At 39.5% G+C, this 27,180-nt stretch overlaps 1 protein-coding gene across 12 annotated transcripts in view; it reads left to right on the top strand.

Moving 5' to 3' along the window:
• The window catches only part of Dgki (diacylglycerol kinase iota), a 425,847-nt gene that overhangs the window by 386,145 nt on the left and 12,522 nt on the right, over positions 1-27,180 (top strand). For all 12 annotated transcript variants that reach the window (XM_078040589.1, XM_078040592.1, XM_078040591.1 and 9 more), the window contains 2 exons: positions 21,065-21,102; positions 24,366-24,486. In XM_078040589.1, coding sequence (XP_077896715.1) covers positions 21,065-21,102; positions 24,366-24,486 — 159 coding nt within the window. The remainder of the gene's footprint in view (positions 1-21,064; positions 21,103-24,365; positions 24,487-27,180) is intronic.

Below are 27,180 nucleotides of genomic sequence, written 5' to 3'. Positions count from 1 at the left end.
AATCTATTAAATGAATGAATTAAGGAAATGAGAGGGAGCCTTAGGCAGTCTCTCCAGCTGCCACATCATGTCCCAATATTGGAATGAAGTTTGTATCATGTTCTATGAAGAGTCATAGAGAAAATTACGTTCAGGCTCATTAAATCAGAATTAGGTAATCAACCACCTAATGGTAACCCATCATTAAAAGCTATTTTGTTGATTGTTGCTAGTATGACTAGGTTTATGATTGGATTTGTAGATCCTTGGGCTTCCATGTCCAAGAAATAAACTAGAAACTTATATTTGGTTTTTATTTTGAACTAGGTTTCCTTCTAATGCCCTTTAGTAACTTTTGCCTTCCTATCTATAAGAACTTATACCTTGTTCCAGATTGAAGGAAAAAAAAAAAAGAAGGGGAAGAGAATTTAGAATTGATGTTCTGTCATTTGCTAGAACTTCCTTCAAGGTTATTACATATCACTAAACATATGTGAGAGTCCTTTGAGATCTTGAAAGGTGATAGCTACCAGAAAGACTCTCTCAGTATTAAGAGCACATCAGAATTGATTATCTTAACAACAGTTGTATGTAATTAGTTGAAGAAATGTTATCCAAATTAGAAGTCTGTTATATTTTTGTGACTTCAAAAAATGTAGTAGATGTCCATGCCTCCATAATTTGCTTTTGCAGCTTCTAAAAAGTAGTTCAAAGTGCAATACTTATTTATCTAATTTTATCTCATTGTTTATCACTTTCTATCTTTATCTCTTTTTTTTCTCCTTGGAAAAAGGTTAGTATCTTTTTTTAATGTGTGTGTGGTGCTGGGGACTGAACATATGGCCTCATGCCTCTAACACTGAGCTATATCTCCAGTCTTTATCTTCTTATTACAAGGATTTTTGTCTCATACTCAACATATATTTCCTATGTTTGCACATTTTCAGAAGTTTATATTCAGTATGACTAGCATAAAACCTCTTGAATGTCATGCTATTAATCCTACATAGCATGTACACAGCAATGACATTGCAATACACTTGTAAGGGAGATGAATCAAATTTTTCAAATTTATGGGTGATAAATTTGAGGCAGGCAAATGGATTGTGAAATTGGAATATAAAACCCTATGCCCCTTGATTTTCCATTTTGTTCATTTTCCACCAGTGATCCTGCCTTCCTCTGAAACAACTGATCCCTTTGACTATCACTGAAAGAAAATTCATTCTTGGGAAAATCCAGTTTTGAAAAGCCCAATAACCCTGGCATTTGTCATTTGTTCAGATACCCTTTATAGAGAGCTGGAATACAGTGGCTTTGCCATCCACCATCTCTTGTTCTTAGGTTTGTTTAAAGGAAAACATTCTGTAAAATGGGGCTAATTCCATCTAGTCTGTATATCTCGTCCATTATTGTAAGTTCAAGTGGGGAATCATCTGATAAATCTCCTTCTAATTTGTTACAAGCACATCATCCATGATGGTGTTACTTGTTAGTATCCAGGCAGTGAGAGGAATCATGGTTTTACTGACATGCTTGTTTATCATTGCATATGGCATTTGGAAAGTTAAAAGAAGCAGGGAGTAGTTAGGGGAGAACTTTCCCTTAAAGTTTATCATCAGTTTTAACTCTTCACTGGTTACACTTTTTACCTTAGAGTGAGGGAAAGTAAAACATTATACATAATTTGACTTGTAGAGCCAAAATAAAGATTCATTTCATGATTGCATGCACGGTCATATAGCATTGGCAATAGCAGGCATAAATGACATACAAACTATGTGTGTTTACATAATAGAATATCAAGATCATTAAGAATAAAGACTCAAATTTATTGAGCACTCATTTGAAAGCACTGTGCCAAAATGCTTCAACTGTGTTATTTCCTCCTGGACCAAAAAAACTCTAAAATAGATGCATCATCTCTAGTTTTTACAGCTAGGAAAACAGGCGCAGACTGCTTAAATCACTTGCTTAAGGTCACCTAGCTGGTAAGTGGTAGAATTAATTTTTAAACCTAGTTGTAACACCCAAACTCTGACTCTTTTATCCACCCTTTCCCTGGGAAATGAAAGAAATGATTGTCAGCATTAAAGTGGCTTGATAGAATCATCTAGGGAAAAAAAAAAAATCTTCCTTCCCTCTAACAAGAGTTTATTTACTGCTGTGTAAGTAATTTCTTTTTAATGACAAAACAAAACAGAACAAATAATAACAACTTCTCCCTTTTACTGGGAAAGATTTATCCCTGTAGAAAAAGTAAATACCGATGTCACATTTTCTCATAATTAGTGAACTGAGTGAAACCGGAGCGTCAGGGAAACCTGCCACGCGGGGTCCCAGTGGGAACATTACATTTTAATGTTACATCTGGAAGCTGAGCCCCGCTCCTTGTCAGGAGATAAGCTCGGCAGTGATTGATTGCCCCATCCTCTGAGTTTCCTCTGCACTTAGTGCCTATCACTTCATCATTCAAATTGCTTCTGGAGCCACCTCCTGTGCCCAGGCGGCTCCCCCGGCTCCCAGCTCCTGTGCTCTGCTGGGTCATCTTGGCCTGCTTCTTTTACAACAAGAATGCTGTCCTTGCAGCCTCTGCCTGTGCCAGCAATCTGAGGGAAGGTCATCTTCCAACTAAGTCTGTTCCCTCTAAAGCATGAATCGACTCCTTTGAAAGAAAGTGCCAAAAAGCTGCTTGGTTCCCGTTGGAACTCGGAGGCCGGTGTCACTCTCCTGCCCTGCCTCCTATACCTGTTGGCAATCACGACTGTAAAATTCTGTGCTAGCTTTTTTTTTTTTTTTTTTTTGTCGAGGCAGTAACATAGGAGACAAGCATGGCGGCACTGGGTGTCTGGAGATGAGATTGTGTCGAGTGTGCACGGATGAGCCCATGATTGGACTCAGGGGCGACTGCAGTCAGTGGAACACAAGAGGCATCAGGAACAGCCCTTGTCAACTTAGTTTTCTCTGATACATATATTTATTAAAATAAATAATACTCATAACAATGTTTAAAATTCCTCTGCTCGGTTTAAATGATAATCGAAAGGAACTCCTGTGACCCATTCACCTACCAAGAAGGAAAACTCCTCCATCACCTGGGAGCTTCCTGCTCTCTGCCTTTCTGACCATGTTCTCTTCTCACCTCCTCAGAAGTAATTACTCTTCTGTCTTCTTGCTAGTGGTGCCCTTGTTTCCTTCTATCATTTTACCACATAGATGCATATATGTGTGTGTATATTTATAATGTTTATGTGTACATGTATATGTGCATATATGTATATGCATACCCACGTGTGAATCCGTATATGATTGTATACACAAATATTTATTCCAAATATTTGTGTATATGTATATACTTTTGCCTATTCTGAGCTTTTACAAGTTGAATCAGGTGATTTGTTTCTTTAAAATAAGGTTTGGTGATTCAACCCCTGATAAGTATCATATTCATTTCACTAGTTTTGCATGTGATATAATATTCTACTGTATGAATATATATAGCAGTTTATACATGTAATCTACTGCCCATGAATGTTGATATAGACTATAGGAGTTTTTGTTTGTTTGTATGTTTTGCTATTGCAAATCAAACCACTGTGGATATTCTTCTAACTCCTGCAGGTGTCCCTGTGTGAGAGAACTCCTCTAGCATTTATATATGGGTTGGCTTAGTTAGGTAGCAGATTATACATATTTAACTTATGAGGTAATGGCCAACTGTTTCCCAAAGTGATTATTCTAATATATATTCTCAAATACAGTGGGTAAGGCTTGCCTGTGATTCATAACCTAGTTTACATTCTATATTAACCAATTAAATGTTTACCAGTCTCCTGGGAGTGTGAATGGTACCCCCTTTTATTTTAATTTGTATTGGTATTTGCTCATTGGGTCAACATCTTTTGGTATACTTACAGGCCATTTATGTTTACTATGAAATACTTCTTTATCTTTTACCGATCATCCCCTTCTGAGTTGTCTTTTTCATAATGATTCCTTAAACGTTCTTTATGTATTCCAGATTAATTTTTATTCTTGACTACATGTGTTGTGAATTTTCTCCAGCGTAGCTTGTCTTGATCAAGTTCTTCTTTGTTTCATCTGATGAACATTTTTTTTTCATTTGCATGTAATAAAATTATTAATGTGTTTTCTGTGGTTTATGTCTTTGGTATGTTTTTAAAGAATTTTTTATGATAGAATTATAAATATTTACCCTATATTATCTTCTAAAATTATTATAGCTGCCTTTCTTATATAAGAACTTAGAAATGATTTTGCAGTTTGATAAATAACAGTCCAATTTTATTTTAATTTTTTTCCTCTACAGAAGCATCTATCTCATTATCATCCATTTCCTTGGCTGATGTGCAAACCTGCTCTATCTTCCTGTATATATGGGGCTTTAGGTCTTTCTTTCTGTTTTATTGATCCTATGTCTATTCTTGTACCAAAACCACATTGTTTTAATTGCTCTAACTTTGATATAAATCATGATATCTGACAGAGAATATACCTGAAATTTGTTCTTCAGGAGCGTCTTGATTATAGTTGGGCTTTTTTTGTTTGTTTCATATAAATTTTAGAATCAGCTTATCAAGTTCGGTGTTAAATTTTTTTTACATGGAAATGGAACCAGTCTATAAATCAATATAAAGAATACTGATACTTTTTATGATAATGAGTCTTTTCATTCCCAACTGTATCTCTCTGTATTTAATTGGCCTTCAAAATGTCTATGAATAGCATTTTATACTTTCCTTCCTGAATAGTTTGGTCATCTTTTGTTAAATATATCCCTAGGTTCATTGTATTTTTAGTGACATTTTATATGTTGTATTTTTAAATTATATTTTCTAAGTGATCTTTACTGGCATACTGCAATGCAGTTGACTTTTACAATCTTGTTTCTGTATGAAAATTCCTCCTATTCTTTGAATTCATAATTGTTATCTGAAGGGATTTTTTTGTGAGAAGAGAATTCTCCATGGGCAATTTTATCCACACATACTGAGAATTTTGTTTGGGGTTGCATTCCATTTTCTGGTCTTTTCTGCCCTGGTTAGACCCTTCATGCAGTACTGAATAGAAGTGCACTCAGTATAATTGAATTGTTCCTGATCCCCAAATAAATACCATCCATGATTCATTGTTAAATTGGAAGTTTATCACAGAATGGTCGTGATGTATGTAGGTGTTGGTAGTTGTTTTGTAGATAATCATTTTAAGGGTGTTTTTCTCAGCTTTTCGTCCAGAAGACTGAATGAGAACAACTTAGAGGAGGAAACGTTTATTTTGACCAATGGTTTCAGAGGTTCAGTTCGCGTTCAGCTGACTTGATTTCTCTGGGCCAGAGGTGAGGCTGAACATCATTGTGGAAGAGTGTGGTGGAGGAATATAGCTCAGCCCATGGCAGCCAGGAAGCAGAGAGAGAGAGAGTTCCACTCATTAAGGACAAAATATAAATCCCAAGGGCATGTCCCCAGTGACCTGTCTCCTCATGTCAGTATATAAATCCACTGCTTAGGTTACACTTCACTATCTAATCATTTCATCTCTGGAAATCCTTGCATTGTCTCACATATAATCTTTTGGTGGACACCTCATATCTAAACCATTACAGAAGTTATTTCCTTTCATTCAAATTTGTTAAATTTGACAGATGTTGACTCTATTTACCTTTATCTTTTGAGGTGGTAACATGTCTTTGGACTTTCATCTGTAAATATGGTGCATTTAATTAATTGATTCTCTAATGAGAACCGATATCATATTTATGAGGTGAACTCTAATTAGTCATTATATATCCTTTATACAGTGCCCAATCTGGCTTGCTAATATTTTATTTAGACATTTACATTTATGTTCATGACTTTAACTGGGTTTTTAATTTTCCTTTTCATTATATAGTTACATATATGATTTTATTAGCTTTATAAAATAAATTAGGAAAGGCATCTTCTTTTTCTGATCTCTGGAAGACTTTGTGTACATTTGAACTATCTATTTCTAGAATACCTTTTATGGACTTCCATTATTCCTATTTTACAGATGAGGAAACTAAGCACAAAGCTATTATGTGACTTGTCCGTAGTCACAGGCACAGTTAGTATGGAATAGAACAAAAGCTTAGGTGGTATGAATTCAGATTTTATTCACCATTCCTCTATATGTTTCTCAGTCGCATTGCCTCACGTTTGAGCTCATGCAAACAGGATTTTATTTGTTAAATGGAGACCTCATAATTATGAAGTTTTATTGGATAGGAATTGATCATTAAAGATGAAGATTTTTTTTCTGTGTAAATGGGTAGTACCCTTGATACTGAAGAAAAATACAAATATATATTTCTAATCCACTTTTTCTACCCCTATGCCTCAAAATCAAGGGAGCAGAAATCCCATTTCCTTCCAATAGCCCTCGTTCTTTAAAAGGTGGAGTTATTGAAAGGTAGCTATTTCCCTAAGGCAATATCACCACCAGGGAGACCATTATTATGACCAGAAGAATAGAGAAGGCAGAGAAAGTTAGTTGTTTATTCTTCTTCTATAATCTATTTATTAGTTAAAACGGGATGAGTAAACTTATATAGAGGGAAACATCTGCATGCCTTTAATTGCCTTACTAGGAAGAGCCTACCATGTTGGCCATTGTAGTGCACTGTTTGGGGGTGACTTTGGGTCATCTAATGCAAACTTACCAGTACATTCTTTCTTTGCCTCATATCCAGCTTCTTACTGTGGAATCCCCCATTGGCTTTCTAATTAGATTTGAACTTTGTAATGCTCCCCCTGGTTTAGTTCATGTTGCTTTAGTGAATTAGATCTGCTTCCCTGCTTGCAGACCCTGTCCAGACTCTGTGTCCCTTGTAGTCACTCAGCAATAGGTTTATATAACCTCCTCCTATCCCTCTGGTAGACCACCTTCAATGTCCTCCATCCAGGTCCCTCCTCAGTGCTCATTAATTTCTGTGTCTTGGAACCACCTCCATGGAGTCTAAGGACAAACAACGATAAATTTTCCTGACAGCTGAAATGCCCACAATTTCTCCCTCCTTATTCACTTACTGTTTTCTTGAGTGCATTCCAATTTTTTTCCCCTCCTGGATGGTGTTGCCCTTCTTATTTGATTATAAACCCAATGAATAGAGACATTGCCTTATTCTATGCTGTGTGCTGGCACACAATTGGTTCTTTCTATACAAGTCTCACTGTTCAATTTGCTGCAGTGTGTGGTGTTGGCAAACAGAAATGTTCAGTACACATCTTTGAATCTCATTGAAGCCTCATTAATATTGTTCCCTGTTGTAGAAGATAGGTCAATCCTGGTCCATTGCCAAAGAGATTTTGCCATTAATGTGATGAAAGGATGGCCTTTTATGGTCGTCTCGCTGGGGGAAAGGAAAAGAATAAAAATGACTGCAGGTTTTTCCTTGGTTAGTCTTCTTTCACAAATCCTAAGAAAACAGATTATCCACTGCTGATTAAAGAACAAAAGAAGCAAACAAAAACCAAAGCAAACCCCCTGGGTTTCTCCAAACCTGGTCCTGTTATTTTATGTATGGGCTGACCCTGTACCCTCTCTCATTCCACTGTGCTAAATCTTAACCATTGCTTCTAACCATACAATTCTTTTGTTCCTTTTGGGTTTTTTGGAATGCTTCATGGTGATAATGGTCTAATCATCTTTCACAGGCTGTGCTTGTGGGAGGGGAATACTCTTCACTAAGATTTACCTGCAACATGGCTTTGGATTGCTGTTGGACTCATAATATTTAAGTGAAAACATTGAAATTTTTTAAAATAACATATGAAAGAAAGGGATGCAATTTTGAAGGAGGAAAGCTGACCTTCTGATTTGAGGTTAAGAGGAAGGATGAGAGGGCATCGAAAGAGGATGTGTCTGGCAACAAAGCTCTCCGAGATCTCATTCCCACAGAGAAATCAATACAGCATCTACAAAGGAAATGAGGAATCCCTGACACTTGGTCTCTGCCTACTCATATAATAACAGAAAGGAAGAATTGAATTGTAACCACAATTTTAAATGTTACTGTATTTATTTAAGATTTCTACTGTCTGATGTAGAATCTGAGTTTTATCAACAACCAATATAATCAAGGGGCTGGATTGGCATATTGACATTATTCTCCTCTGATTCTCCTATGAGAATAATTAGTACTCTATTTGTCTATTTTTCACTTGACTAAAAATCCTAATATTCTATCTAAACTTTTTCCCCAATGTTATCTTTCTAAAGCTTATTTTCCTGTACTTTTATGGCTTCCTCCTGCAAGGAACTGGCTGGTTTCCCTGAATGAGGGTCTTACCATGATTACTAGCTGCAGAGAATTAGAATGCGTCGTCGTTGCTTTTTCATTTGGTCCCTAAAGGGTCAGTTACAGATGTGCTGCCTTCACCTGTGTGTTCCAGCCCTTTGGTAGCATTTTTCTGATGATGTTTTGTTTGCCCAAGCTGCCTGTTATAGCTACTTAGGCCAGATTGTCCTGAGAGTGCTGGGAAATCATTCATCAGTCCAGCCCTCTTACAAAATAATGATATCAACTTCTTTATTTTTCCAGTTTCTTATGTCAACAAGGATTTTCTGGGTCCATTTTGGGTCCCTTAAATTTTAGGGTGTGCCCTTAGTTTCATGCAATATTCCTTTCCCAACCAGCACAACTGTACATAATAATCAGAGGCCCGTCATTGTCGTGGCCTTTCCTTTCTCCAGAAGGGCAACTTGATTTTCTACACCTTCCTTGTCAGGGCCAGAAGATTAAGGGTTATGGACACAAATAAAACTGTATCCCTCTTGGCTGAACAAGGAAGAATCAGAAAAGGAGGACCTAGTGTCACTGCGTAGTGACACCATGATACATGCATGGCACGTGCTATTTGACAGTTCCTACAGCCAGATAAGGGAGGCAGAATAGAGCTCTACCAGAGATACAGGCTCTCAGGTAAATCTTTCATGTTCTGGGTCTCCATCCTGGCCTTCTTTCTTATTAACTGTGAGACCATGAACCCCTTGCTTAGAGTCATTAATCCTTAATTTCTGCCTCCTTGAGCTGGAACTGATAATAGTAATATATATCTAGTGGGATTATTGTGAGGATTACATTTTAAAAAAAGATAAAGCCCCCAGTTCTGTGCAGAACACATGGGTTGCTTGCAAACATCACCAAAAGAAAGGGACAGAAAGTGCAAGAAAGAGCCAGAGAAACCATCAATGTCAAATACACAGATGGAATATCTTTTTCCTTAAGTAAAGCTCAGATGTTTTATTTGCAGCAACTCTGTAAATTAGTAAAGCCTGTTGTTTTCTAGGTTTGTCAGGATTATACTTTTTTTTCAGGTCACTTGTGTGTGGCTAGCAGGACTGACCCAGGGATATGGAGAGGGAGGTACCAGACCCCTGCTCTGACTCTGCTCTCCACAGCCTGAGTAATCCTGGGCAAAGCATTTGCTGTCATCCTTGGTTTCCCCATTGAGCAGTCTGTCCCCAAAGGTCTCTTTAGCTCTGTGGACTCTTAAGCCTCCGAACTGGTAAAGAATACATACCAATGTAACACAGGAGAAAAAGCCAAACCAAAAGTGTCACCTAAAATTTTGAGGAAGTACTTTGGGGACATCTATGTGTTGTTGTCTAAGGGGCATATGTATGGATTTCTGAATATGAGTTCTTGGGATGACAGATGGCACTGCCATTGCCTTCATTCACCATGGGCCCCGTTCTTTCCATCACTGTGACCAAAATATCTGGCGAGAACAACTTAGAGGACTTAAAGTTCATTTGGGGCTCACAGTTTCGGAGGTCTCCATCCCGGGTTGGCTGGCTCCCTTGCTCTGGGTATAAGGTAAAGCAGAACATCATGGCAGAGGAAAACTGCCCAGCTCATGGTACCTGGGAAGCAAAGAGAGACAGGAAGAGGCCAGGGACAGATATAATTCCCAAGGCCACATCCCAATGACCTGCTTCCTCTAGCCATACCCCACCTGCCTACAGTTTCCACCCAGTAGTTCATTCAAATTATTAATTCATCAAACAGATTAATCCACTGATGATGTCATCGTCCTGATAATCTAATCATTTCCTAAAAGCCCTACCTTTCTGCAGTGGGGAGAATGCTCCACAGCTACACCATAACAGACCCTCTTTCTGAAAAGAAAGAAGATCAACTTGGTCAGTATATAAGTGCCACAGGTGGCTGCCATACTGGTAGTTTTCATTAATAAGTTTACAAAATCCATTGCGATTAGGATTAGGTGGCTTCCAGCTTTTCTCCTGACAAAGCAAAGCCCCATCGCTTATTGAAAAGGAATTTGTAATCTGCCAGAATCCACTCAGTTCTCCTCATCTGGTGACATTTCTGTTCCCTGTCACCCTAACAAGTGAAGGGAATTGTTTCAGCCATTGTGGAAAACAAAGAAACAAACAAAAATCCAGGGTGGTGTTTTATAGGACTACACAAGAGTCATTTAAACCATTTCTGTCCTCTGAGCTGTTGGCTTTCTTCTCTGACCACCACGACCAGACCAGTCATCATACCTTCCTTAACTAACCCTGTGGGCTTCTTCTCATTCTTGGAAAACATGGCCTGCCCTATGACACTGTTCTTCAATCATTTGAATTTGGCAACAATCTCGCTGCTCATTGTTTAAACCCCTTATCTTTGAGGAAAAGGGTGTTAATCTTGGCCAAAGATATATTCTGAAAATGAAGTCTCTGAATGGTTTTCCTTGATATTATGGAGTGCAAGAGGGTCTCTGGTCTAACAACACTCACTAGATCTGGAAGGTGCTCCACCTAGTCTCTGGGTCACTATGTTCCTGACGCCTTTCTCCCTCTTTCTGTTCTGGGCATCCCACTTTGTCAAGTGAAGCTGCGTATTCTCCCTCCCAGTCTCCCTGCGGGCTGCTCTTCCCTATAAAAAACCCTACTCCTAGCTTTTCTGCCAGCGCACATCTTCCCTTTTTTGGATAACTTCTTACAGCTGCCCCAGGAAATCATACTCCACATTACTCCTTATTTCTTTAAGCAGTCAGAGACTACATTTGACCATGTAGGATGTTAACTTTGTAGCTACTCTTTTCTTCCTTAAGGGAGTATGAGTTCCGATGAGGACTTGGCCTTTGTTTCTCTTTGCAGCCCCCAGACAGTATTATCTGGTCTTTCATAAGTATCATTGAAGAGTTGCTGATACACTGAAGCCTATTCTGTTTGGCATCTTATCTTTAGACCATGTTCAGAGCTAACGATTTACATTATCATTCTTGTTTCTAACCCATGATATTGCTTGGTCAACTTAGCATGATATAACAAAAGTTAAGACTTTTCACTTCTCTAAAATAAAATTAATTTTTCTGTTCTTGCAGTTAACGTATATAATATCCCTAAATGGAGAAAGTTCAGAGTTAGTGCTTTATTATAACTTAGATACAAGCAAACGATTTTGTCTACCTTTACAGTAATAAGTGACAAATATGCTCTAGAAATTCCATCTTTTCAAAAATTGCACATTTTTCCTATATGTGTGTTTTGCTGGCATGGATCCGTGAAAGTGACCTTTGGATCTTAACTCCTCCTGGACTTTGCTTTTGTTCCAGTGAAGGGTGTTCTGGTTAACTCTATTCTTCTTCTTGGTTAAAAAAGGCTTTCATCTTATAGAGTGGCCAGTTTCTGCTAGGCACTGATAAGGTACTTATGTACAGCCCAATGACCCGATGACCCATAAACCTATAATCCTCTGAGATCTAGAACATATGCGTCTGTACTTAGATCCTGACCTTAAACATCATTTCTTGTGCAGCCTTAAAGTTTGGTTCAAACAACTAACATCCATTACTTCAGGCCACATCAGATCCTGTTGCAGTTATGGCTGAATAAGATATGTGCCCCCCTTTTCAACCTGAGTTCCTTTTAGGATCCCAAAGGGCACTGCTAAAGTCCATAAGATGAATTCAAGGAGACCCGTCATAGGAGAAATGTCAGCCTGATGTTGTAGGAAGCCAAATGCCCTCTCTTAGCTTCTCTGAGGGAGTAGGTACCACCTGCAGGCCAGCAGTGCCTCCTCTTCCACGTGGCACCTTGCTCTCATCTGTGAGGCTAAGGAGGACTTATTTACTAGCTGTTCCATTTCTCTTACTCTCTCAAGATTAGAGCTTTATCATTCAAATGCCTGGAAAGCAAAAATAAACAAAGTTAATCAATCTAAATTAAATTATCTCAACATTCTGGGGATGAAGGCCCTTCAGAGAATACTAGAATTCCTTTTTTAATCTCTTACACTTCTAAATCGGTTTGCAATATGCACAGCATTCTAATATGTATTACTTCTTTCAAATGTTAAGGAGGGCAAAGAGTGTTATTGTGCCCTGTAATTGCATTGGGTTCATGGACTTAGTAAAGTATAATCAGATTAAAACCCTCAACAAATATGAAAAGTCCTCCCTGTTTGTGCAAGATTAATATTTACTGAACAAAAGTAGTTAATGGGATCCTGTAATATTGATGCTAAAAATGATTTTGTTTTTCTAGTGTTAAGGGAACAGTTGGATCTTGCTTCAGATGGTGGTACTATATAAAAAAAGTGTTGACCCACTAGATCAAAAGATGATGGTATTAATTTATCACTAGAAAAAAACATTAAATTGAGTTGTAGGTGTTGGCAAGAAGATATCTTCAAGAACCTCAGCTGGTCACTCTTTGATTGTTGGTTCATATTTTTCTCAGTTGGCTGAAGGGAACTTACCATGATGGTGGAAAAGGATGCATGCCATTGGCTCCTTTACCTAAGAACGCGGCTTACCCAATGATCCAAGCAAATTAACTAATGAATGAACTTTGCTTTAGTCCACATCTAACCCTTACTACTGGTATTCCAGGAGGTAACACGTCATTACTTAACATAGAGGTTTCATTTGACTCATAAATACTTCCAGTTTTGCAATGATATTTTGCCATATCTAATAGACATCATTCACATCCCAAAGAGATCTGAAAATATTTGGAACTCCAAACTTGATTGTCAGGTATAGGAGGGCCAGTAAAGTGGGCTTTCTTCTTTTTCCTAGAATCTCTTACTCAATCCCAAATTCAGGGCCTATTAAAATGATAATCAGGTGCATTATCAGGGCGACAGGCTCAACCATGTACTTATTAAGCATGTTATTAATTTCCTGTACCACAGAGTTTTTAGAGAAAGGTGTAGAATGGGTAAAACAAAGAGAAAGAAATTAAAAAAAAAAAAAAAAAAAAAAAAAAAAAACTTGGTCCCCATGCTTGTGGCTTAATTGCAGAAATGGAACTTAGACATGTGAAACAACTAACTAACAATGTTGCAACAACAAATAAACAAATGGAATGCTTCCTAGAGACATCTGGTCACGGCACTGTTTATAGCCAGTTCCAGTGGTGAATAAAAGATGTGGAACCAACTGCTTCTGCAGGGAGCACATCCTGGTCCTCTGGCAGAAAGGTGGAGGTTTTCTGCCAGGAGGGAACACTAGATGGGGGTTGTTTGTTTTTTCTACAAACAGAAAACCTTTTCCATGCTAATAGGAGCTTCCAAAAGATTCTGCAGCAGATGGAAACAGCCCATATACATTCATGCATGCAATTAGTAGGAACTAATTGAATTTACGGATTAACTCTGTCATTAGAAACAAAATCTACTTATGTCTCCCATCTATGGTGATACAGTCTAGAATGGATTTGGCACAGGCGCTGTTTGAATGTAGTATTTAATGGCCTCTTGGTGCAACTGGATTAATCTCAGGAATGGATTAATCCTGGTAATGATGATATGATAGGCTGGGTGAGGTGTGTGGTCTGCATCCTCCACTCCATGTTTCTTCAATGGAGGTGAGAGGCTGGAAGGTGGAATGAGAGGATTGTAAACCTGGAGTTCAGGGAGCCTTACTTTGGTTGAAAGGGAAACTTAGTGGGAAAATCAGGAAAATCTCTTTGCTCACATCTGATTATTAAGGAGAGACTAGGGACAGAGTCCACCTGAGATAGAATTTTTAATTTCACCTACATTAAATAAATAATCTTCCCCAGAGAGTTTTATGAATGCATGACATGTACAATGAACAAAACTCAGGTGATGGTTTTAAGCACCAATGCTTTTTTGCTAGTGAATAGTAAATATTCAGCCTGGCCACTGCAAATGTGACCCTCACAGTTCTTTTGACCTGGTCATCATCATAGTCCTCAGACTTTCCCCCTCTCCATCAGTGTTGCTTCCTGCTTGGCCATAGCTCATACCTTCAGCCACCCAAGAGCCCACTTCTCTCAGATCCATATGTCCACACAGCCTTTCCTGTCTTCACCTCACCAGGGGCACGCTGTCCAATTCCTCTACTGTGTGAGCAGCCAGCCATGCTACATGTGCAACAACCTGTGAAGGCTTAGCTCACAAAGACATGGAATTCAGTATGATCATTAAGCACAGCAAAAGCAATCTAACACTCACTCAATGGTGCAGATAGCCACTGTGAATTATGCTAATTAGGCACAAATGGGAAGCAGCCCAACAAAATGACAGTAATTAATATTATTTTACACAGACAAACAGAACGAGTCCAAGATGAGGTGAGAAAAAGGAGAAATTAGATATTTCTAAAGAACTCTGCATTTTAATCTAGGCCTAGAGGAGGTTTTCACAATAGAGATAAAAAGATACGTGACAAGTTATTTCTTATCCTAAAAGCTAAAATGCTGAGGGATTTTTTTTTTAAAGAATCTACTAAAACTAATTCATGGGTATTCTTATAATGATATGCAAATCTGTATCAGTCAACTATTACTACATAGCAGGCCATGTCAAAACACAGTGGCTTGCAACACAACAATGATCATTTTGCTGAAAAATCTGCATTTGGGGCAGGGTTCTGAAGAGACGAAATGTCTCTTTTCCACTGAGAGCTGAATGACCCTCTCTGAATACCGGCCATACCCTTGGCTGGTACTTGGGCACTGGCTGCAGCTGGGATCCTCGGTTCTTCCCAGGTGGGCTTCCCAGGGGCTACTGGGGCTTCCTGGGGAAATGATGGCTGGGTTCCAGAAACAACCAGCCCCACAGAGCCCAGTGAAGCCTCCTCGCCTTGCCTTGGAAATCACAAAGGGCCCTTCCTGCGGAAGTCACAAGTTTGTCCATATTCAGGGAGAGAGGACACAGCTCATTAGATGAACTCACATTGCAAGTTGAGAGTTTAGAAAGGAAGATAATGTCCTGCCTGTAGAAAATAAAACTGTCACATCATACACTTGAATTATGACGGGCTTTGAGTTAGGAGGGTTGGTGACCATTTTCACTTAGTGTTGGGGAATGTCTCTGAGCCTCACTGACGGCCTTCGTCAACCACATTCTGCGTGTGGGTATGTATTATATACACACAGTGCCATCTGTTTTGTGTCATGAGTACCTCAGCAGAAAAATAAAAAAGACTGTAAACTACTTCTTGGAAAGAACCGTTTTTTTAGAGATGGAAGGAGAAAGGCAGGTATGAGGTGTGACAGTATGTACTTTCTAAAACAGTCACGTCTTGTCTCCTGTCCTGTACACAGATTGTGCAAGGGCACTTGGACACTCTTCCCATTGAGATGTGTAATCTGTGTCTTTCCTCCTTGAATATAGGCAAGCTTGAGACTTCCACAGGAAGGACCCTTTGTGATTTGTGGCTGGTATTCAGAGAGGGTCATTCAGCTCTCAGTGGAAAAGAGACATTCCGTCTCTTCAGAACCCTGCCCCAAATGCAGATTTTTCAGCAAAATGATCATTGTTGTGTTGCAAGCCACTGTGTTTTGACATGGCCTGCTATGCAGTAATAGTTGACTGATACAGATTTGCATATCATTATAAGAATACCCATGAATTAGTTTTAGTAGATTCTTTAAAGAAAATCTCTCAGCATTTTAGCTTTTAGGATAGGAAATAACTTGTCACTTATCTTTTTATCTCTATTGTGAAAACCTCCTCTAGGCCTAGATTAAAATGCAGAGTTCTTTAGAAATGTCTAATTTCTCCTTTTTCTCACCTCATCTTGGACTCGTTCTGTTTGTCTGTGTAAAATAATATTAATTACTGTCATTTTGTTGGGCTGCTTCCCATTTGTGCCTAATTAGCATAATTCACAGTGGCTATCTGCACCATTGAGTGAGTGTTAGATTGCTTTTGCTGTGCTTAATGATCATACTGAATTCCACTTCTTTGTGAGCTAAGCCTTCACAGGTTGTTGCATATGTAGCATGGCTGGCTGCTCACACAGTAGAGGAATTGGACAGCGTGCCCCTGGTGAGGTGAAGACAGGAAAGGCTGTGTGGACATATGGATCTGAGAGAAGTGGGCTCTTGGGTGGCTGAAGGTATGAGCTATGGCCAAGCAGGAAGCAACACTGATGGAGAGGGGGAAAGTCTGAGGACGGTGATGATAAAGACTGCGTTTTGGGCAGGGTTCTGAAGAGACATCATCTGTGATGATGACCAGGTCAAGAAAACTGTGAGGGCAGCATTTGCAGTGGCCAGGCTGAATATTCACTTTCTTTGTTGGAACAAGAAGTGTTGGTGCTTAAAACCATAAATTGTTTACTCTTGTTTTTTCCAAGAGATAACTGAAGCTTAGTAATCTGACTTGCCCATGGTCTTCCTTAGCTAATGATGCTCTAAAGACTGAAATCCAAGCCATCTGAATCCATCCTCTATCAAAATATATTCCTTCCTTATTATAAAGTCAGATCTTGTTTTTTTTTTTTTTTTTTTTTTTTTTTTACTTTTTGCCAAAACATCAGCTTCATCAGAGAGTGGACTTTGCTTTTTGTGCATCTGTATCCCCACCACCTTGGATAGGGCTGCCCTGAGACAAACAAGGACTCTAAATCCATTCCTGCTACTAACTACATACCGTAGATTAGATGATGCATAAATAATAGATAATGGATATTAAATATGAATCATTGAACTTGCAAAGTCCAATATCATGGTGCTAGTGGATTCAGTATCTCACAAAGGCTTTCTCTGATTCTAAGATGGCACCTTCTCAGTGCATTCATGGTAGCAAAGTAAAGAGGGGAAATGCTGTGTCTTCACAAGGTGGAGAAGGTGGAAGGGCCTTGCAGTGCTCTGAAGTCTCTTTCAGAAGGGCATTAATCTCTGTCACAAGTAATTATGTTACTAACATGATTAATCATAATATAATCACTTCCTCAAAGGCCCACCTCCTAATTGGTTCTCAACAATGAGGATGAAGTTTCAACATGAATTTTAGAGGGATATACACCCTGAAGTCATAGAGGTTCTCTTCTCCCTTTCTTGGTTCTGTGGGATGGAAGCCATCTTTTCCTTCCATAAACCAGGTCTGAGCACATCCAGACTCTTAGGAATCCAGGCTTTAGCAAGGAGGGTCTGGGAGAGGGAAGGCAGGCAGTTGCCCCTGGTTCCCCAGCATTCTGTCCTGTCCCGGGGTGCACAGTGGACAGCAATTTATTGAAAGTCATAGCACTAAAGGAAAAAATGAACCACTGCACATCGACTAATGATGAAACTTCCAAACCCTAAAAATGACAAATGCCCTAGTTCTCTACCCCCTCACACGCCTGTCTTCCTGCAAAGGAAGAAATAATGTGATTTCATTTTCCAGGAAACTTATTATTCATCTATTCAATAACCTTTACATCCTGTTAACAGTTTGACTTCCCTTACTTCTGGAAGTTTGAAGCATCGTTTCTTTAGTTGAAGGAGTTTTTAAAAAGAAAAAAAGGAAAGCTTAGAGCTCAAGAAATAAAGAATAATACTGTGATCAGAACAACTCATTATTTGTTTTCAAGCTTGATCTTTCAGAAGGTTATTATTTGGAATTGAATACTAATGGATTCAGGTTCTCTTTATGCAGAGAAGGTCTTCAACAACAGTGTTCATAGGAAAAGACATTAATCAGGAGAGAGAAGTGAGCCTTGTTCCTAATAATGTTTGCATAATAGCTACCCTTGGGTATATTGCTTGACTTAAAAATAAATATTCATGCTTTCCATATTCAGTACAATGGAGATTATTTGTGGTTATGATTCTATTATATGATTCTCCAAGTATTCATGGGGACATCAAACTGGGAGGCTGTTGGACACCAGCAAACATAAATAACAATGCTTGTGAATGTTCTGGGGTAGAAGTAGAAAGAGGCTCCACTGCAGGCAATCCCGGGGAAAGAGCTAAGAGCAGGTCATAACTGTTTTCAGAAGGAGAGAAGCAGAATCAAACTGGCCTGTGTAAGGACATTTATATGCTCCCCAGATTTGCATTTAACTCCATAGCTTCCCATCACCTGCAGGGTATAATCCGGGTGCCTCATCTTGGCATAGTGGTGTTCATTGGACTGACTCCTGTGAGACTCTGCAGCACATGACCTGAGACCACTTTTGATGTGACAATATGGAACTCTTTGCAGTTTCCTTCAAGAACCACATCTTTTAACTATCATGTCTTTGTTCATATCCTTTGCAAGGGTTCCAAATCTTCTTTGTTAATTATTTGAATTTATCGTGACCAAATTGGCCTAAACTAACTTCCTCCAAGAATTTTTTTTTTTAACTACACCACTACCTAGTAAGTTTTAACCTAGCCTCTATTATTGATTGATTGATTGTGATCCATAAATAGTCTTTGCCCAAGGGATTCTTTCATGATCTTCAATTGATGATTTACATGCTGTATATTTTATTATGCAAGTGCTTTAATAAATTCATTTTTTCTTTTCTTCTTTCTCTATTTTTCTGTCTCCATCTTTTTTTTGAACTTTTAAATTCTAACAAAGGGTTTGATACGACCTTGAAGACATAGGCTATGCTGCTTTGTGAGTTACAGGGCGGTACATTAACTGTTCCCCTGTGCCATTTCCCTGCCTTTATTTCCTTCACACTCTGAATATTCTCCTGCAACCAAGAGAACATCCTGCAGCCTGAAGGTCCATTTGATTTGTTCCCCCAGATCTATGACTGCTAACACTACCCCCCCCTCTTCTTCCCCGAGCTCAGATGTAGACTTTCTTTATATCTTGAAGTTAAGCTCCATCCCGGCTCCTCTATCTGTGCTTGTCCTCTGCCTGGTGCTGTGTTAACAGAGTTACGTCTGCCCAACTTCACGTGCCAACTTTACCTTGATGGAAGGCTCCTTCTAAAATGTCCATGTCTTTTTCCACGTACTTGGGTGCAGTCACAGCAGTTACTGAGAATCCTGTCTTCTGTCTATACAACCATCCCATAAAGCACTTTTTAAACTTTGATCCTTGACAGGGAGGTGAGCAATATACCTGTTAATGAACAAATTGGCTCAAAGACTGAATCACTTCTTAAATTTATGGGCCCAGTAAATTACAGAGTCAGAATTAGACCTGAGTCAAGCACTTTTCCCCACAATGCTACAAACCTCACAGCAGCATTTTTTGCCACCTTCTACATACCTTCCGCAGAGACTAGCAGGGCTCTGTGCACAGTGAGTTTCATGGGGCACTGGACAGGGGCCTGCTTGGTGATGCTGACTAGGCCTCTACTTGCTCTGTGCCCCAAGAGAGTCACTTAACTTCAGATTGCCAATGTCCCCACTTATAAAACAAAGAGTGAGACAGGATGTTTCTTAGGTTCTTTTTTCTTTTTTTAATCTTTTTTGTAGATGGACACAACACAATGCCTTTATTTTTATGTGGTGCTAAGAATCGAACCCAGGTCCTGCCCATGCTAGGCAAGCACTCTACTGCTGAGCCACAATCCCAGCCCCAAGTTCTTTTGACCTATCTTATTCCTTCTGTATTATTTTCACATCTCTCCCTTCCCACTCCTTTCCTTTCTTTGCTTTCTTTTCAGTCAATTCAGCAGCTAATTGGTTCACATCTGCCATGTGCTGAATTTATAGGAATATGGAAAGAAACCCTCAGATGGTTTCAGATGGGTTTTCCATTGTCTTCCATGCATCCTCCTTCTATCTATTTTCAACTTTCCCTCCTCATCACCAAATTTATCAAGGCTTCCACTAAAGACAGATGCTCAGTCCTGTGCCCCTGAGTGAGTTTCACATGGCCCTTTGCATCTACTCACCCAGGAGTCGACAGTGAGCCATAGAAAAGCCTCGGACTTTGCTCAGCAGCAGCCACGGCTTCATGTACTTCGTTGCATAGTACTGCACTTTTGGTTAACTCTACCTGAGAAAGTACTCAAGCAAGAAGAATAAAATATCACTTTGCAAAATTTACATTATTTTTCTTATAAAATTTTGTGACTTCAAAACCTGAAAATCTATCTTTTTAGTAGTTTCATAATTGATATATTATTTACCTAAAAGGACCATATCCATCCCGGTGTAAATGGTTTCTTTTAAGAATGATAATTATCATCAGACACACATATAGTTTTCTGCTTTTGTCAATCATGTTTTCTTATTTCCTTTCCATACCCCACATGATGTGCATAAATCATTAGACACAATTAAAATAGAATGGTTTCCTCTAATCATCTTACTATCTATAGCAGTGAGTTTTTATCATTATGAAATATATAATCAAAATGACAGGTGATTACTTCAACTTCAAAAGAGCTAAGGAGAAGGAACTAGAAATAAGGGACTAGCCACAGTCATGATTAGACACTTCCTTGGCACCTGTGGCTAGTTAGTAGGGCTTCATGAATCCTTTTAGCCTCCCATAAAGTTAAGACTTTCTCCTTTGCATTTGTGGAAACTGAGGCTCAGGTGGTTAAAATAATTCACCCACTGTTCCGCAGCTCCTTGGTGTCAGAGCTAAGATTTGAATCCAGTCCGTGAAACTCTAAATTTCATGCCATCTTTGCTGGACCGGGACTGGAGCGGGACTCCTAAGGGCTCTAGAATGATGCATGGGATTGGTGCCTGGGCAGGGAAGGGCTGAAAGAGAGGACCTTCATCTATTTGACTAAGTTTCAGCCTTCGGGATGCTTCTCCTTCTCTAGGTTCTCCCCATAGACTACCAGAGACTGCCCTTTCAAAATATGCACCCAACCTTCTGTAGGATTTTAAAGAGAGGGCCTTCTACTAATGGACATCTCTGTTTTGTCTTTCACAGCAATTTTGCAGGCAGTAATAGCTGGTGATCTTATGAAGGTAAGATATCTCTCTTTGCAAATTAGGTGATTCATTAAGAATTTTCAAAAACAAATGATATTGTTCACCAAATTTTCAAGATCCTGCTTATGGATTATCTCCCCGCTGTCTGCATTGGCTGAGAAGGAGGAAGGATATTGTTGAGAACAGAGCACAGAGAGAGGGGAGCCCTCATAGTCTCTCTTCATTCCCAACAGCAGAGGGTCTATGGGAAAATGCCCTGGGATTTGCCTGAACTCATTACAATGAACCATCCACCCAGGGACAGGGCCACAGTGCCCAGAGTTCCTGCTCTGTAGAAGCTGACATTTGAGAAAGTAAAGGATTTCTTTTCAGACAGATATTGAAATGAATACGTTTTAAAGAATAACTTGGGCAATACCCACAAATGCATTCTCTGGGAGTGACCCCTGTGACACATCTTCCGTTGTTATAGTTTGATGCTTTGTGGATCATTCTTAGCCTAAAGATCAACTGGTCCATTTTGAACATCTTATTTGTGCCCATTTTTTTTCTGGTGAATTTAGTTCTCAGGAAGGAAATGGTCACTGCTGCCTTGGGAGGGACTATAAATTCTGAAGTCAGGCTGCCTGCCTGAGTTCAGATCTTGGCCCTACTTTACTTGGCCCCCATTACTCGTGGGGTTTTGAGCCATTATTGAATTCCCTCTGTGCCTCAATTTCTTTATCCATAAAACAGGACAATAATATGGCCCCTTTTTTTGGTTTGCTATGAGGATTGAATGTTATCATGCAAGTAATATTGTCATGATGGTCTGTATTATATAGAAAGGCTCAAAAAATGTTAGCTATTTTCTCATTTTACAGTGTTTATCATTTTTTTAACAGCTAAAAATGGTGGGGATAAAAACATGTCTTGTATAATGTAGTCTATGAGTGTTCTAAAATGTCTATCTGGTCTCATATCATTTTCAGGCATGGGGACCCATATCATATGTCCCTGTGTAACATCAGCAGCACTGACCTGCTGTATGTATAGAGTGGAGGCTGTGCCTTACCCATCAGCAGAGTAGGAAAGTTCCAGGTCAGATTGACTAGCCATATGCCTTAGAAGAAAACTGAGAAGCACCACCATTGTTTTTTAAAGTATATATCAGATAAATCAAGGCCTACCTGTACAACATTTTTATATCAACAGGTTACTATCAGAGTAATAGAAGGTTGTAAACCTATTGGCCAATTGTCATATATGGGCACATAATTATGAAAATGGTATTACCCGTGCTGTTGTCCAGATCATAGTGTCACTCCATGGGTACCAAGGGGAGAAGTGCCCCACTGAGCAGTGTACCTGTGCGTTCATTGCCTTTCCCAGCAGTGGACCAGCACCATCCTATGCTCCTGCAAGGACTTCCGGTAGGCCCTGTGGGAAGTAAAGAGGAGAGCAAGGCGCATCCTCGCCCCTGGAGAACCTCTCAGCGGGACATTTTGCAAAGCACCTTATATCCGAAACCCTTTCATTTGATTTTCTGTGTGCTTTTAGTGTAGGCAGCCAACATTCCAGGTCCTTGGATAGCACCACACATTTTCAGTAATTGGCAAAAATATTTTCTATATTTCTATTTGAAATATAGAAAATCACTATGTCCAGCTGGATGTCTTTCTGCATTCTACATTATAATGATGTCCTAGATGGCTAAAAAGTAACCTAATAACAACTTATTTACAGAGAGATGAAATACAGTGGCTGAAGTTTTTTTTTTCTTTTTTAGTCTTTTTCTTTTGTACCTTTTTTCTCATTCTTCTCAATTTTCTGTTTCTCTCTTATGCATAGAAAGTACAGTACAAATTAAGTATTAAACTGGTTGTTGTGTGTATGTGTATATTTTTAGGAGAGAGAAGGAGAGAAGGACTAGGGAACAGAAGATCCCAGGAGCCGCTCAGGGGGAGGGCTGTCATACAGCTCCTAAACAGCTGGGCTGCATAGGATGCCCACGGCTCACTAAAGATTCCCAGTGTCTAAAAGCCCTTAGAAAGACAGGGTCAAGGCTGCTGGGCAACTGGATCTGGTTGGGTCTGTACTGCATCCATTCTTTCTGGATCTGTCCCCAAGGAAAGGGTGCCAGTGCAGTTGGGCAGAGCAGGATTCTGTCGGGTCATGAGAGGAATGTTGGCTACTTCTCCCCATCCTCTTGCCCTACAGTTTAGGGATGGGGATTCCCATGAGTCCTTGGCCTCCATTCAGCTATTCTTCTTCATCTATTTTTCTAGGCAGGATTGCAGGGCTCCTTTTGTATCCAGTGCTTTGTGGTCACCTGGTGGGCCTCTGCTATCCTCATAGTATCCCCCTCTATCACTATAATTCTTGACACCTCTGTCTTCTGAGTTGCCTGAAAGGCCTGTAGACCAATGACTGAGTCACGTTCAGCTTTGTTTCTGTTTTCCCTGCTTATGATCTTCTAACTGCCCTTTAGAAATGTCACGAAAGCTCTTCTTGTTCAAATATGCTGCCATTTGGAGAACAGGACCCTATTTGCACTTTCTACAGCATTCTATCCTTCATGAACCTAGACTACCTCCTCCTGTAGCCACCTTATTCTCAGGCGGCCAAATTGTTTCCCCCCACTCCCAGTCTTTCCTCCCACAGAACTAAATACATCCTTCTCTTCATCATTTCCGTTTTCATCCCATGGATCATCTCTAGCCTTTTTGGGTATGTACTAGATGATCCTCAGAAGGCACCAGGCCAGGCTGAGGTCTGGATGAGCAAGGGAGCCATACACAGTGGTGTATGCATGTGTGCGTGTAAATGCTTGTCTTCAGGAAAATGAGAAGCGGCTCTTCTATTTGGTAGTCAGCTTCTTTAGATTGAAGAAAAGCTAAAGCACACAGGAAAGCAGCTTAACTATCGGCCATGCTCTCTTTCTGCTTATAGCAATAACTATTCTCTCCCTTGAAAGAGTGCTGAGCCAACCTAGGGAAGGGAAGTTTTTGCTGTCTTTACCCCTCACTCCCATGGGACAGAGACTAGAGTTTAGAAGAGGAAGGAGAACAGTAATTGAGAAAGTTTCAGTTTCCTTGGACCATTGAATACCACAGACCTTCACCAGAGCCAGGTGAGACACCAGCCATCTATGTGAGTAATATCACAGTCCAAAAATCCACTTCATCTCTTTGACTTTTTTCTATGTCCTCTGAGGCTAGAAACATTTGGAGGTTGCTACGTGAGTCTTATTTTATGAGGACTTAGCTGTTCTTGTTCTGGATTCTACCTGAGCCTCTTTCCATGCTTCTCCCTTTCAGCTAATAGAAAGCTATAAAAATGGAGGCAGTCTGCTAATTCAGGGACCAGACCACTGTTCACTGCTTCACTACGCAGCCAAAACCGGCAACGGGGAGATTGTGAAATATATCCTGGACCATGGTGAGTAGGCACAAGAACTTACCAAAGACCACTCCTGCATGAAGTAGAGGCATCTTCTAAATTGGCATTCACCCAGGCTGTCTTCACAATGGGAGAAAGACTGCTAATCCCATTTTAACTGACTCTTCCAGCTTATTTGAAGCAGCCAGGCTTACAGATCACTGATAGTTGTGGGTCATCCTAACCAAGCAATTAATAGAAGCCATCATCATATGGAGCCCCATATAGGCTATTATTGGATCATTAATTTTTAAAAAGTAAAGGACAAAATTAAATGCAGTCTGGCATAATGTGTTTTATTTTTCTAATTTTTTTTTTTTGTAAATTAACTGATTGGGATCAGCTACCTAATCCATATTTGTAGTTGATCATTCTGAGAATTTATGACTCTGATTTTTTTTAAAAAAGATCTTTGTAGTTTCTCAGTTTCTTCTATTGGAATCCCATTCATCTTTTTAAGTCATGCTTTTATTTTCCTTGAAATGCCTGGTACTCCTTTGTCCTCTGTGGCCAGCCATACTCACCTCCCAGAGCATTTTCTAACTGGGATTTTGAGGAATAATTTGGTGTTAGATCCTCTGCTGGATTTGGCCTAGAGCACCTGTCTCTAAGAGCTTGTTAGAAGCATTAATAAAGACAGTCTCTATTGTTATGTTAGTTTCTCATGTTTACAGTATTTCTAGGAATAAAGAACAGGAAAAAGGGGGAGTTGGGGGTGGGCAGGGTGTTGTGGGTGGGGTCTGCTTGGCTAGGCTAATTGAAAGGAGAAGATGTGGAAGCTCAATGTGTCTGAGGACATAAGGTCCACTGAGATCCTGGAAGACTTTGAGAGCTGATAGTGAACATGTGGCCTACTTAATTGGCACCCAAATTCAGATTATAGATAGTAGCAGATTAGTGCTTTGGTTAGAGTTTGTTAATTGGTTTAATGTTTATGCTCAAGAGAAAAAGAAAAAAGACTCAAGATTCCAAGTCATTATCTAACTTCATTCACAGGAAAGAGTTCCAGAGGTCTCAGATATTTCCTGACCCATCAGAATCTCCAGTGGGTTAGGAGATGCCCAGGAGAAAGACTGGAGATAGTGAAGTAAATAGATCTCTTCTGATTGAACTTAAATCTTCCAATTGGCAGTCCAAGAATCACGACATTTTTGGTAGATGGTATTTTTGAACTTTACTATTATAGTCAAGTAATGAAAATTCATTTGCAGTTGATCTTTGTTGAAATGCATTTTTATCAATCTGATACACATTACCAATTTTTAAAAAATCATCCATTTCGTCATTTCTATTCACTTAAGAATAGGAATGTGAAATTTTTTTAAAATTTTGAATGTGAAATCTTTTGGTAGTCAAATTTATCTGGTTCTGCAAGAGCTAAATGCTCATTTTTTTAACATCTTTTATTGCTGATACAATGTATATTAACCTGTGCATTTTGAAATTGAATACTACCTTCGCAGAACCATTCATCTCTTTTAAATTATAGAAGCCCCTTTAAATTATCCCGTTCTTGAAATCAGGAACAAGTAAATGAAAACCTTACCCTATCTCTACTCTGTAATCACTTTTAATGGGATCTCTGCTGATTGAAATAGTCTTTCCTTAGGACTGATGATAACTTTGGAATTACCCTGGCCTAACCAAAGTGCAGTGCCTTTTCTAAAGGGCTTCCAGAAGCCATTTAGGATTGTTGACCAGACTATGGTATCATATTTAAAAATAAGCAACAGATTTGCAGTAGGTAAGTCTGATCAGTTTGAATCCATGTAAATTAAAAAAAAAAAACTAAATAAATGAAATCTTTATGCCATGCCAAAGATCCAGAGAACACACTCCTCCTAGTTCCTGAATGCAGCAAATCTCTGGATCTCTTTTTATTTTTTACAATTTGGTTCCATGCTGGCCCATGTCTTTCCTGCAGCTTCAGATATTATAAATCCAAAATATGTTGAAAGACCTGACAAAAGGTGCCTTTGCTTCCCGTGGATTCAGTGGGTCCCTTTCAAGGTTCATAAGTGACATGTGGCTCTCAGCTTGTACAAGGCTCGGGGCACCCTTACTGCTGTAAGCACCTCCCCCTCTGCTGTGCCTGCTTCTTCAGTGGTCATTTAGGGTAAGGAGTGTGGTTCAGGATCAAGAAAACACCTGCTGAACAAGAGTCGTGGGAGATGGTTGTCTTCCCTGACAGGAGGATCCACAGTGTATTTCTCTTCTAAGACTCTTTCAAACTGGCTGAGGACCGCAGGAAGTGAGATGTGTGGTTTGTTCTGAAAAAGCCACATGAGGCCTCTTTCTTTGGCCTTCTTCTCTCCTACATACAGTGCGCAGCTTTCCTTTATGAAAAACTGGAATCTGGGCATTTAGAGGGTTGAAAAGAGAACCCAGGAGGAAGAGAGCTAACCTTTCCAGAGACAGGGCAGAGGCTAAGGATGCTGAGATTCCCCATGGTGGTTCCCACTTTTCAACTCCTTTCAGCCATCATTTTCGCGGGCTCCCTCCCCCTAGTTTACCCCTCCAAGAGACTTTTGTGTTGTTTTGTTCCACTACGCCCTGGGCATTTGGCTCTTTTGTTTTTATTCTCCCCAGGCCTACCCCATTGCCCCCCACTGTTTTTCCTGATAGAAATCTCACTCATGCATTTCCTTTTTGATTTCAATGGGTTATTTTGTCTTCCCTCTTTTTCTGCCTTCA

Source organism: Ictidomys tridecemlineatus, chromosome 2 (genome assembly GCF_052094955.1).
Source record: "Ictidomys tridecemlineatus isolate mIctTri1 chromosome 2, mIctTri1.hap1, whole genome shotgun sequence".
Lineage (NCBI taxonomy): Eukaryota > Metazoa > Chordata > Mammalia > Rodentia > Sciuridae > Ictidomys > Ictidomys tridecemlineatus.
The sequence above is the reverse complement of the archived record's forward strand: the minus strand, read 5'-3'. Positions and strand labels throughout refer to the sequence as shown.